This window comes from Lissotriton vulgaris, chromosome 7 (genome assembly GCF_964263255.1).
Source record: "Lissotriton vulgaris chromosome 7, aLisVul1.2, whole genome shotgun sequence".
Lineage (NCBI taxonomy): Eukaryota > Metazoa > Chordata > Amphibia > Caudata > Salamandridae > Lissotriton > Lissotriton vulgaris.
The window spans coordinates 109,147,111-109,160,935 of record NC_141695.1 but is presented as its reverse complement, the minus strand read 5'-3'; the positions used below and the strand labels follow the sequence as shown (position 1 = coordinate 109,160,935).

General features: G+C 44.4%; 1 protein-coding gene across 1 annotated transcript in view; it reads left to right on the top strand.

The window, feature by feature from the left end:
* The window catches only part of LOC147700929 (killer cell lectin-like receptor subfamily B member 1B allele C), a 107,232-nt gene that overhangs the window by 77,409 nt on the left and 15,998 nt on the right, over window positions 1-13,825 (top strand). The window contains exon 4 of the mRNA XM_086928546.1: window positions 10,489-10,595. Coding sequence (XP_086784672.1) covers window positions 10,489-10,595 — 107 coding nt within the window. The remainder of the gene's footprint in view (window positions 1-10,488; window positions 10,596-13,825) is intronic.

Sequence of the window (13,825 nt, the reverse complement as noted above, 5' to 3'; positions counted from 1 at the left end):
AAAACACAGGCCAAATTAGGTTTGTCCTGATTACAAGAACCATGCAACTGGATGTGTCTGCAAATAAGTGAGAGGTCAGGCGACTGTGTACATTCTTCACCATTCAGATTCACTTCATTCCCCTCCTTAAGGCATCTGTAAGTGTATGGTAAAGACCATGTTTCATGGAGGAAAGCGCTGCCTAATGGTTCATATCGTCCAATGGCTATATATTTCATACAATTTGTAAATTTATACAACGCAAAAGGTAATGTTATAACACCATGAATAAGCCATGTTGCTGCAGTCACTTCAGCCACCGAAAATGGCAGGGATTCTAATTTTTCAATATGTAACATAGAAAATGTAGCATCTCTCATTGACAACATGCGCTGTTTTTCAGTCAAATTAAACGGGGCAAATAATGATGATACGTTCAAAAAAGTCCATGGCACTCGACCAGACTTAAGAGTCTGTAGTGTCCACGCAAACTGCATCACAGAACGCAATTGATTTTGACCATGATATAACACAGACACTTCATCATGCACAATGTCGACAACAGAAGACACAATATTATTTAAAGTGTAAATTCGGGAAGAAAGCGTGTTAATGCTGTTATCAACCACTGCAAGCACTTTTTCCAAATTAGCTTGATCAATAGCCCTTAGGCGTTTAGCAGCCTCAACCTGGTTAACTTTCCAAATTTCATTGTAAATTGCATACAGGAATCGTTTAGATCTACCTTTAGCAGGGCCTTTTATAAAATCGTTTAAATCCACATTATCATGTAATTGAGACAAATGTAGTTTAACTGCAGCTAAAGTTGAATGCTGCAACCAATTCTGACACAGCTTCCCCACAGAATAAGTCGTGACAGTATAGTCTTCTTCAAAACGCGGATTGGGCCTGAGTTTAGTGAATCCCTCAGTCAAACCCATAAAACGGCGCTGGCAAGAATCAGCACTCTTTTGCCATACCAGCCAACCTTTGGAATCCAAACTGGAAATGTTAAAGGACGAATTGTGTAAAAGAGTTTGCAACCCTTGAATGGAGGAATCAGTGAAATTACCCCAACCTGTATATTCATTCAAATCTGGGATGGATGGTGTATTTAATTTTTTAGAAGTAGCCAATCCAAAGCATGTTGTCTGGAAAATGGTCGAATTTAAAAACAACATGTGATTTGGGATGAGACATGCACGGTGCAAAGCCTCAGTGCCTTGTACCTGCCAATCTTTGGTACCCCAAACCGATTTAAGGTCAATTGTTCCTTTCCAGAACTCGTAGCCATCTACAGCCAACCTGTCTAAAAAGGACTTCGAATACAGTAATTTTGTATCGGTAGGTCTAACTTTGGAAATGGGCTTTTGTGTCATTTTAAAATAAAATGACTTGGGATTAGACTGATCAAAGTCTGTAAAATAGGTATATTTTTTCAGAAATGTGTTGGAACTGCCACTGAATGGAGCAGGGCAATGTTCCCATTGTGTATAATTTACAGCAACCCTCCTGGAATTTGTCTTATGTAAAAAATGATTACCATAGTGTTGAAAACAAAACAAATCACCATAATTAATAGAATCTGTATACAGATCCTCAGCATCGAAGGCAGCATAATACTTCAAATCCGAGAATAATGCTTCCACGGCCTGAATATCCCAATCATCAGAACGTATATTTTGTTTAATCACATCTCCCATGTTTACTCTAAGCACATTTGGAACATTAATCACTTCAGTAGGCCCGTGTATCTGAAACCTAACCGCATCCCACACAATCCCATCAAGGACAGGCCAAGCAGTAATGTTAACTGTATTTAAGTTTCGTTTCAGCCTGTGCGCAGAATGTGAAGAGGAAACAGGGGCTAATGTTCTATTAAGGTACCGAATTCCTGTTCTTTCTTTAACGTAGTGACCATCAATCAGGCGGAAAAAATAAAACACAAAACCAATTGACATAAAAAGATAGAATGAAAATAGGATCAACCATATGTATGTCCAAGGCGGAATTAAAAAATGTTTTATGAACAACGTGGCATATCTTGCAATGTTTGTGGGTTTCTTTGATGTTTCCGAAACAGAGTCAAAAGAGAATCTGGACTGGCCTGCCAAACGGGTCTGTAAATCAGGCATCGATAAATCAGCAGGATAAGTGTAGTTTAGCTCATCAATGTTAGTATCAGGAATAGTATTTAATAAAGGACTGGATATGGCAGGCATCTCGAGGGACACCTCCCGTTCTGCACCAGATGTAATAGCCAGCACAGAGTGCCTCACCATGGAAGGACAGGATACAGCCGGTGTCATGCTATGAAGAATCGGCCACCCTGTGTGTCTTGACATTGTCAATAGAAATAAATCTGTTTTCCTTACGACCAGGAAGTGGTGGTAAAATGACTGTTCTTGTGCCCTTCACTCCAAGGACTCGAACTGGTGCTCGATATGAGGGACCAAACTCTTTCTTGTTATCGATCTTCTCTCGAACCAGTTCTCCAACTTGGGGTAGCCAGCCAACTACCGGGATCTGCAACGCATCATCCGATGTGGAGGGCAAATGTTCCTTTGCAAGACTGTCTCTGGTCTTTTGTAGATTCTGTAAAACATTGCAATGTTCATCTACGTCAAAGGCCCCGGCCTGGGCCTTGTAGTCCGGCCCATCAAGGTCAGGTACATACATCTTGATACCAAAGAGCATTTCGTATGGGGTCCGCCCACCCAGAGACCTTCTAGGGAGATTATTAAGCGCACGCTGCACGCCTATGAGGTGGGCTAGCCAGTTTCTACCAGTACCTATAACTCGGGCTGTCAAAGATTGCTTTAAGTCGCGGTTCATTCGTTCTACTACACTATTGCCCTCAGGCCTGTAGGGACTTGAAAACTTGACTTGGACTCCCAACGAAACCATAGCAGCCTTGTATGCCTTAGAGGCGAAAGCCGGACCCTGGTCCGAATGGAAAGTACCACAGGCAAAAATTCCCACAAAGACACGCAAATCCTTAATGACAGTCCGTGAATCAGCGCTTCGATGCGGCCATACCCATACAAAGCGTGTGCATGAATCAACTGCTACTAAGATGTATTTAAACGCAGTATCAGAAGAAAAAGGACCGCAGTGATCCAAATAAACGCAACCAAGCGGTTTATTAGAGATGTACAACTGTGTCTGAGGCGGACGCGCAGCAGTAGAAGGCTTAATCTGCTGGCAAATGTTACATTGAAGAACATATTCACGCGTCTGTTTGTACAGACCCCGCCACCAGAATCTCTGTTGTAGCTGAGTTACAGTGGCAGAGACGCCCGCATGCGCAGACGCCACACCTTCATGTGCCGCTGTAATCAAAGCAGCTCTGCGATCCGAGTTGGGAACTAAACGCTCGCCAACTTCAGGGATTTTCACATAAGGAACCTTATCGGGACTTAAGTGGTATGTGTATTTAGAAGGGAATCCCGCAGGATATTTACCTCCCTTCTCCGTTGCAGCTACAGCTGCCAAGATGTCATCATCGATTTTGCTTTTGGACCTCGTGACTGCTGCAACTAAGTATTTTGATACCGCTGACTTTGCTGCTTCATCAGCAAGCGAGTTGCCAACAGCGTGGACCCCCACGCACTGATGACCGAGAGTATGAATCACAAACACGAGTGGCAGCTTCTCTTTAAGTTCCGCCACTCGGACCCAGATAGTTTTATGTTTTATTGTGCTACCTTTGGAGTCACGAAAATCATTCTGAATCCAAAAGAAAAAGTTTTCATTGTAAGACTGGACACAGTAGTAAGAATCACTTACGATTAAAGTCGTCACACTAGGATCTGCGTACTCCAATGCAAGCATCAGAGCACGAAGCTCTGCCAATTGTGCGGTGCAGTCTCCAAGCGTCTGCGTGTGCACGACACTGGACTTGAACTCATCGTTCATCATGGCACCGACCACAATGGCGCAAGCGGAAACGTAGGCATGTTTAGAGCCATGCGCAACCTGCGCCGAACCATCAGTGTAAATGATGCAATGGAAATCCTCCAACGGCCGCATTGCTAATGGAGCAGGATGAACAAACTCATACTGCAAATACTCCTGGGACCGTAAGGTGGCGTCAAAAATAAACGTGACATCCTGGGACGTCAAGGACGCAGCCCATTGAATCCACCGAGGGTGCAAAGCTTTGGAATTAGGTACACTGGCTTTCGTAACCGCCTCTAAGGCAGGACACGGGGTAACAACCAACATGCGCTTTCCTTGTGACAGGGCACGTTCCTTAAGAATTGCCATCTGCACAGCCGTTAAAACTTTCTCCACAGTGGAAAAACGCAATTCAGCCAAAGTGTACAAGTGTGACTTGTAAGCAATAGGTACTGTATCTCCTTCATTAAAAGTCAGGTACGTGAAACCCACCGCCCCAGGGATAATTCTTATCACCAGGTTGGTCTGGTTATCACGAGTCTGTAAGTATTCAGAAGCGAGAAAATCAGCCTGCAAAGACTGCAGAATGGCCGAATGCTCAGGCAGCCAGCATGATTTGGAAAAAGATGGTTGTATCAAAGCATACAAAGGCTTGATACGCTGGGCATATTCCGGAATGTAAGTCCTCCCGAAATTCAGAAAACCCAGAAGAGATTGTAATTTTTTCAGTGTTGTCGGAGAGCACAACTGTGCGCATTTCTCCAGGAAATGGGGTGCTAAACCCTTCCCTTCATGGTTAAGCTCGTAACCTAGAAACAACACTGTGTACTCTGCAATGTGCGACTTTGCAAAGTTAAACTTGTAACCCATGTCAGCAAAGTTACAAATTATGCTATTTACTCGACACAGATGCTCCCAAAGATCGTCATCTGTGAGATAAATGTCATCCACATACGAACAAGCAACTGGGTCGAAGCTCTCCAAAAGAGAGACTATGCGTGCGGAAAAAACTCCAGGACTGTTCTTGTAGCCCATTGGGAGTCGTTTAAACATTTTTTGCACTCCGGCGCACGTAAAACTGGTCCATTGGGAACTTAGACCGTCTAATCTATGTGCATAAAAACCATTGGAAATGTCAAGCGTGGTTTTGAACCGTTTACGCTCAAGACTATTCACTAACGCAGAGCCTTGCGTATTCTGTACTGCGCAGTTACGGCAATGCGAGTTCAAATGCCTATAATCCAAAACCAAACGATATGATCCGTCCGGTTTGTTCACAGTAAAAAGAGGGTTATTCATCGGTGACACACATGTTTCAATTACACCTTGATATTCCAATTGTTCAAGGATAGCTGCGACTGAAGCTTTCGCTTCACGCCGTATGGGATATTGGGGTTGAGGCTGTGGCTGTGACCGTAAAGGAATCTCATGGCTTGGTGACAATTTATCCCAGCCACATTGATTGCGGTACACAGCCGGCGCAAGCGCCAGAGCCCACTCTTCTGCAAAATGCAGCGCCTCCACCCTCGGCACTGTGTGCGCGAAGCTGGGTAGGATTACCTCCCCCCCTCGCGGAGCTGCGAGAACAAAAGGTGGGGGCCAGTCAGCCTCCGAAAGCAAAATGTTATACGTAGACGAGAGATTTTCCCAAAATACCCCTTTTACAGTTCGCTGCATGTCACCTTCAATTAACAGGACAATTTCAAAAAGTCTTTCAGGGGGAGCAACATGCGTATCTGCAGTTTCAATCACAACAAAAGTTTCAGTCGCTGTCACCTTCAACAGTGGACGGAGGGCCTCTCTCACTATGGTAATCTCGGCTGCGCTGTCCAGCAAGGTCAGAGCCCACGTCAGATTCCGAAGCCGCCTTCTCACTATCTGGGGCATAACGATGCGCGGTCAGGGCAGCGACTTTCTTCGTGGCAAACTGAGGTCTCTTGGGCGTAGAGCCTTCCTGCTGATCTCCACTGGAACGCGGGCGGGGCTGACCACGTCCTTGCTGGCCACCCCGGCCCCTGCCGCCCCCTCCACCACCGGTTGACGGAGCCGATGAGTCCTGAAAGGAACGAGGAGAGCGTTGTTCAGAAGCCTGAAACCTTTCAGGCGATTTAATCATCGCGCGGTCGCGCAAATCATAAACACGATCCGACTGCGCAGGCAATGGAGACGCAGGAGCAGAAACCTGTATTTGTTGTTGTTGCTGCTTACCCTGATCCTGCTTTTTAGGCCAATTTTGTTTCTTGGTCTTTTGTTGACTACTAGTTTCCGATGTCTGACTCTGGGGCTGTTTCTTCTCCTTATCAGGAAAAGTTTTAACCCCCTTTGCATTGCGGCCCACCATTTTGTAAGCATTCACAATAATCTTCGCTAACTGTCGGGGTCGGTCGGGCTCGGGAACCAACGCTAACGCGTTAGCAACTTGAAAGTTCACAGCATCCCCCTTGACATTCGCAAGGATCACACCGCAAACTACTTCAAAGGAGCCACACAGGCGCATGCCCAATTCAACAGCCGCCTCCGGTCCGTGTTCGTCCTGAACACGTTTAAGGACCCCACCCAGATTGGTCACAGACGGGGAGCCATAGCACCTCGAATAGACCGCTGCAAAAGTTTTTCCCCAGGTCTCACAGTCAGCAAGGTCAGGAGCCAGATCTTTCGGCAAACTCAGTGTAAGAATCCGGTGTTTATCACCCAGACTCGTATTAGGAAACACAGCTTCCAGCTGGCCGAATTTCTCAGCAAGCCAGAACGGAAAATCGTCCTTTTCCTGGGGCTTCTTACCCATCACGGAATTAACCATGACCGGGTTGATTTTCAGACCAGCATGTTCTGCTCGAAGCTGTGCGCCTCTAGGGGCTGCGTCTTGAACATTACGGCCAATGTAATGAACAAGCGCTCTAATCACTCCCACCGCGACTTCATGAAGTTGCCGCAGTTCACCTACGTTACAAGCGTTAAGTCGAGGGTGAGGAGTAAATCCACCCAAAGCAGGCCAATTAGTGCCCGCAATGGACAAAGGACCTAACCTCGGAGCGGTCAAAGCGTGCGGTAGGGCGCCACCAAACCAAACTCCATGCTGCCAAGCATCTATAGGTACCTCCAGTGCTCTGTATGGAGCGTACGCCGCCGGTACAACCGAAGCAGTGTATGTGTGGAACACACCAGTATTTGCGTCCACCCCTGGAAATGTCACCCACGAATAAAACAGTTCGTACGGGTAAGCATGTTCCGCACTCACCACCAGAACCACAGCCAAGCCTTCCAAAGGAACATCATACATCCGCAAATGGTCACGCACCGCAATGCGACTATGCTGCGGGATGTCCACGGGCTGAGCCATGTTAGCACAGGAATGAGAAAAAACAAATTATACTTTGTAGCACAACTGGGTAGTAATTCAAAGAAACCGTTTTAGACAGATTCAAGCTTGAAAAGGACCTATTTCAAAAATAGGTAGGTTTTTCCGACACTGCCGTTTTCCGGAAACGGGAATGTAGGCGTTAAGGTTTGAATGATATACTACTCGAGTGTCATGTTATAAGGCCGACCAACGTATGGGCGCCATGTCGCAGGGTTTCCGTTCTCTCACAGAACTGTGCTCAGAGACCTAGAACCTGGGTGAGTCAGGGTGACCCACAACTCACCTATGTTTCAAAAATCCCCTTACCAGGCTAGCTACAGTATCTCATCGGCAGTGAATACTTCCCGATGTCTTAGACAATCCAGAACATGAACTTAGAATACCTCAGGTATCGTGGAACACATGAACACTCTTTCGTTATATTATCATTCCAAACCGAAACTGGGAGGCAATGAGAACACGTGCAAGTTTGAAATGTTTATTTTTTCAATGCAACATTCTCAAACGCAGTATCTTGTATAATATCAACATACATATTATAAAAATCAGAGTCAGCAGCATAGTCACTAATCCATAGTAAGCAAATTGTGATAACATATTATGATACAAAATCTATAGAATTCTGTATCACCTATATTTCGCGCACCCTAATTAGCATATTATATTATATCTAAGAAGGTCTCAGCTGGGCTTTAGCTGGGCAAACCCATACCTCAAATTCTCAGTAGGAGGAGATCACATCAACAGCTACCAGCTCTCAGCATGTCCAGCATCAAGTGTGTTTTCTCATTCCCTGTAACTGTATCTTGAACTCACGTAAAGCCCAAAGTTGGCACAAACATTATTTGTGTTATGACTAACGTAGTGCGAGGATCAGGCCTACAGTAACCTTGTGTTAGAGTGTGCAGTTCTCAGTGTGCAGACAGTTGTACCAAGTGTTCCAGGCACGACTGATACCAGTACAATAATATATTATTCTGAAATAAATCACATCTTGCGTCTAGGTTAAAAGCTGAAATAACAATTAGGTGCCGTGTGCAAACCGAAGCAGAAAGAAAATATGGCGTTTAAACATTTAACAAGCACATGCTAACTTAACACAATCTATGGAAACGTAATAACCATATGACAATAGGACATAAGTATCTAGTATCCCTGAACTCAGAATTTAATAACACATCTTTTAGGAAAGGTTGTTTTTAAATCCTGTGTTTGAGAACAGCACTTTTAGAAAGTTGCTGTTCTCTTGACAACAGAAAATTAGATCACCAAGGAATCAAGAAGGAACCTCTGCCAAGGAGAAAGCTGAATCTGAAGAAGGAAGACTGTCCTGCTGTTGCTCTGCTGGACTGACCTGGTGCTTTGCTGCCAAGGAGAGGGGAAGGACTCTGCTGTAGTGCTGTGTCCCCTGTCTTGAAGGAATCTCCAAGGGCCTGAGTAGAGCTGGCTCCCTGTTCTGAAGTCCCAGGAACAAAAGGACTTCACCCCCAACTTCCCTGAACTCTGCTGAGAGAGTTCTGTCCTTCCTAGAGTGCTTGATCTAGTTGTGGGGACTCTGGAAGTTTTACCTGTGGTGGGAAGCTTGAAACTAAGCTTGAGAGACTTTTGCAATTAAAAAGTGTTGCATCGCTCGCTTGCGAAGGGCATCCCCGACAGTGCGAGAAGATTCCCGCCGCTACAAAGGCCTAGATCGTCACAGCACCTGACTCCGCTGCCAGAGCCGTCGCATCCTTCGTTTGCGGGACTCACCCGATCGGTGCGGGAAGCAGAACATCGCTGCGAGTGTCGTCGCAGAGCCTGCCGTCTCTGGGTGAGACCGCCGCACCGCTTGCTTGCGGACCGCATCACGTCGCTGCGAGCATCATTGCAGAACCATCAACTCGAGGAGCTGTGACAGAGAGGATCCCCGCTGGACCGCGCATCGTCGCCCCGGAGATCGTACAGCCCCTACGAGATCGTCGCATCGTGCCTTTGCGAGAACAAACCTCCTACGGAACCTACGCACCGGAATCCATACAAGTGGCCTTCCTCCCCATACAGACCGGTTTCGTCGCAACACGACCGCTGCTGCCGCGGGGTTGTCGCATCGCCTCCCCAGGGTCTCATGAGCAACGCATCGCTTGTTTTCCACCGCACCAGCTTCTGCTTTTGGAACTTTGTTGCAACTAAAAGGTACTGTGAGTAAACGTGATGCAACTGTGAACTTTTCACGCATCTGTGGATTATTCTATCACAACTTAAAAGAACTTTGACTATAACCTTAAGAACTCTTTGGAAACCATATTCTTGAACTGTGTATGTTGGATTTTTGTCGTTTTGGTCTTGTGTAGTTTAGAATAAATAACTTTATTTTCCTAAACTGTTGTGGAATCAGTTTGTGGTATTTTCACTGTGTAACTGTGAGTGTTGGTACAAATACTTTACGCATTGCCTCTGGGTAGCCTAGACTGCTCGTGCCAAGCTACCTAGAGGGTGAGCAGGAGTTATCTCAGAGGGTTTCCTCCTTACCCTGATTAGAATCAAGGGTCCCTATTTGGACAGTGGTACCTAACTCTGCCAACTAGAGACCCCCAGTTCTAACAACCACTATCCCGTCCACCGGCCTCTGAAATATTTAATTTACAGTTTCACAATTTCAGAATCAAAATATTTTCTGTGTTCATTATTTACAACAAAGTCATTGTTGTTTCCAATGTATCTTATATGGCTAACAACCATTGACAAAAACATTAATCCTGGCTGATGTTAGGTGTATTTCAGTTGTGTTATGTATCAAGATTCAATAACAGAAAGTTGAGAAAGGAACCAAAATACTGGTCGGATGACACACAATGGAAATCAGAGAAAATCCCTTTACTTGTTTAAACCAGTTCCTCAATTACATAGGCCACACCCCTTTTAGGAACCGCCCACTTATTTCATCCTACTTAAAGCCCAGAATAAGATTGCAATGTAACAGGAGAAAGTTTAAAACAAAAAACAATGCTAAATACATGAATCACTCTCCAATTGGAGCACCAGAAGTAAAATCATCAGCATCAATAACAAATCTGTAATTAATTTCAGGTAGGCAGTGTCAGCTTAAAGTAGAGTTGGAGATAGAGGAGTGCTGTGGAAGTAAGACAGATGGGGAGTCCCTCTGAGGCATTATTCGTTCCGCAGTCATGTAGAAATATTTGTGAATGACTAACAACAAATCTATGACATCCGTTCAATAATATGTCCTATATTTGTTTGCATGCACCTAGGATTTCATAGGAAACAATAAAACCCATTACTACTGGATTGGACTTTTCAATACAACGCCAGAAAGACGCTGGACCTGGGTGAACGGGTCGACTTTGGGGAAAAATGTGTAAGTTTCAGACCAGAATTTTCAGTATTCTTGAATATCTAACTCAAGACATTGTTTTAAACATGGCTGTCATTTGAGTGTATGTGTAAAGCTTTCTGGGCCAGATGTACGAACCTATTTTGCATCCGCAAACAGGTTTGCGACCCGTTTGCGCATGCAAATTACAATAGGGCCATGTACAAACCCTATTTAGCGAGTCGCAATTTTTTTGTGACTCGCTAAATAGGGTTTGAGACTCGCTATTAGGAAGGGGCGTTCCAAATGCGTCCCTTCCTAATAGCAACTCGCCTCCCTATGTAAGAATGTTTTAAAACAGTCGCAATTTACTTCCCTCTTTGTGAATGCAGGGGAAATTATTTTTTAGGGGCAGGCAGTGGTTCCAGGGACCACTACCTGCCCTTAAAAATGTAAATGAAAAGTTTTTTCTTTCCTTTTCCGTTTTCCTCTAAGGAAAACGGGCTGCATTAAAAAAACTGCTTTATTTAAAAGCAGTCCCAGACATGGAGGTCTGCTGAGCCCAGCAGGCGACCTTACCTGAGAGGGCCAGCCATTACCAATGGTCTCACAAATTGCTAGTGCCTCATAAATATTGATGAGGCATGCAATTTGCGACCCCATTGGGAATCACAAACAGTGTCTCTGTCACTGTTGTACATAGTATTATTCTATAGTAGTACATCTGGCCCTCTGTTCCCTACCACTAACACATCCTCATACTTGTCAATTTGAAGAACAATCTCACTGTGTGAGGAGGGGATGTGGCCTTGAAGGGAGCCGGGCCTTGTGCCAAGAAGTGCCTATGAGGCACTTTTGAACCCCACCCCACCCCCACCTTCTCCTGCTGAAGCGGGTGCCGATATCCTGAGGAGTTTTCACGCCCCTTAATAACAAGCTGGGAAACCTCTACAGAGGTTTTCAGCTCATTTTAGCTGCCACCGTGTGATATCGGCTCCTCACCGTGAGACCGTGTGATCAGAGCAGATATTGTGTATCACACGGTGGCACCGTGTGAGTTGGCAGGTATGCATCCTTATCATCAGTACCCGACAAATACCAATGGGCATAATAACTACTGCTACTGCCCTATTGGAATTACAGTGTCCATTTATTTATCATGACCCAGTGCTTTCCTTCAAGAGAGTGCAGGTGAAATGTCTGGGAGAAAACCCAAGAAAGAATGAGAAATTAACATGAATGAGATTCAAAATATGGATTTCCCTAGTAATCCCTCATTTCTCAGTTGCACCTCAGAGTTCCTCCCTCTCATAATCTCTGGTTACCTGTGCCCCCGTTAGCTCTAATTGGTAACTCCATGTGGCATACTTAATGGGAGGGATTATGAGACACTCATAATTAGACCCTAAATGTAGTTCAGGTTGGCCACAGAACTTCATCTTTCGGTCCTAATTAGAAGTTGAACAGTAATTGGTGATATTTATTGCACGCAATAAAATTTGACACAGCTAGGTCATATGCGACAAATACCACCCAACTGCAAGTTTTTCCACTGATCATTTGAAATGATTTGCTGGCTTGGTGCTTACCACATCATAATCAATACGTTCTGCTATTTAACAGGCAATTTTTTTCTGATAAGTTTCGACTGGTTGGACCTGCTGAAATTTTCCAAGGATTTGATTTTTATTACAATATTTCTATTTCCTTATGTGTGGTCACAGTAGTAACCACACTTATTGAAATGTAGCAGCCAACTTGTAATGAGGTTCTTAAACTTCTATGTGGTCCTCTCTCCTCCGATGGCGGTTACCGGCACACGCCGTGATCCACATATCTCTGTATCACCCTAACCCCCTGACGAAGTGCTTGCTGCTCGAAATGCATCGGGGATTTTGATTACCTATGGCATTTGGATTACAATGATTATTCCATGATTGGGATTTACTTTTAGAATCATTCGAACACCTCTGTGTGAAATATGTCATCCTATTACATGGAGAGCTTCTGCAATCGAATTTGAAATTGATGTGAACTGAATTGTTTAGAAGATGATATATAGTGAATAAAACTGTTTATCATATCTACAAAGCACCAGACTATTGCTTTTTCCAGCACATAGGAGTGCTCAGGTTATCCACCTTGTGCCCACAAGGTTTTTTTCGTGCTTGTCCTCTCTCCTCTGCCATCACCTAAATAGCAGTAAGAAGTATATTGAGGCAATCGCCTGTAGGAAATCAAGACATTTGGTTGGAGCTCTTTATTAAATATAAAAAAATATAGGGTAGGTTTAATAAAGTATTTGTCAGTTTAAGGCTGGCTTACATTCACCCTTCGCTTTGCTCTCCACCCCACAACGCTCAAGCACCTCTCTGCCCCATCTCGCCCCCTCATCCGGCCTTTGTCTCAGTCCGAATCCCCACCGACATTTTTGCCTTGGCTGATAATTCCTCTTGTGCCTGTTTCCATCTCACACCTCTCAGCCCTCATTTCATGTGCCCTCTTTCATCTTGTGCCCAGTAAACACCCCACATCACCTACAGTACCTCGAAATGTCTATCCCTCTCGTACCTTGGTCCCACTTCCCAATTGCTACTTTCGTCCCCCATTCGCCTGGTGTCTCCTTCCCATTCAGTATGCCTTACTCTTCCAGCTCCCCGGAAATTACCTTCAATCTTCTGCCCTATTTTCCTTATCTACAAAAATACTGAATATAAACCATCGACTACCGTTATTTTATCAAGGTAAATTTATATAGATTTACTAGCCTTAATTCGACATCTATCATTACTTGACTATATCATCTCAAGGTATGAAGATGCAAATATATTGCCAAGCTACATAACTATAAAGTCAAGAATAGTAAGTCAATCTACCCTTACCTATATGTACTTACCTTGACAATGTAGGGTTGCCGATGGCTGGACAGAGACATTTAAGGCATGGGTGCAGTAGAAAATCGAGGAGGCCCCAACCATTAAAGGGCCTCCCAGGGAAAATTATCTATCTCTGCACCTGTTTTTATTTCTCTATATCAGGTTCTACCTCCCTCTAGTGTATCCTTAAGAATTTTTGGGGTCCCTGGCAAGACATATTTCTGCTGTTTTTGTGCTATCCCATTTCTGAAAAACGTTCATAAAATTGTACATATTGATCATTGTGTGGTCTTAAATTAGAACAATACAGGTGATTACATACTAAATTGTTTCCAGCATAGGGATTCAAAATATATTTTCAAATATTCTTAAGGTGATGCTAAAATTTGTTTTAATATT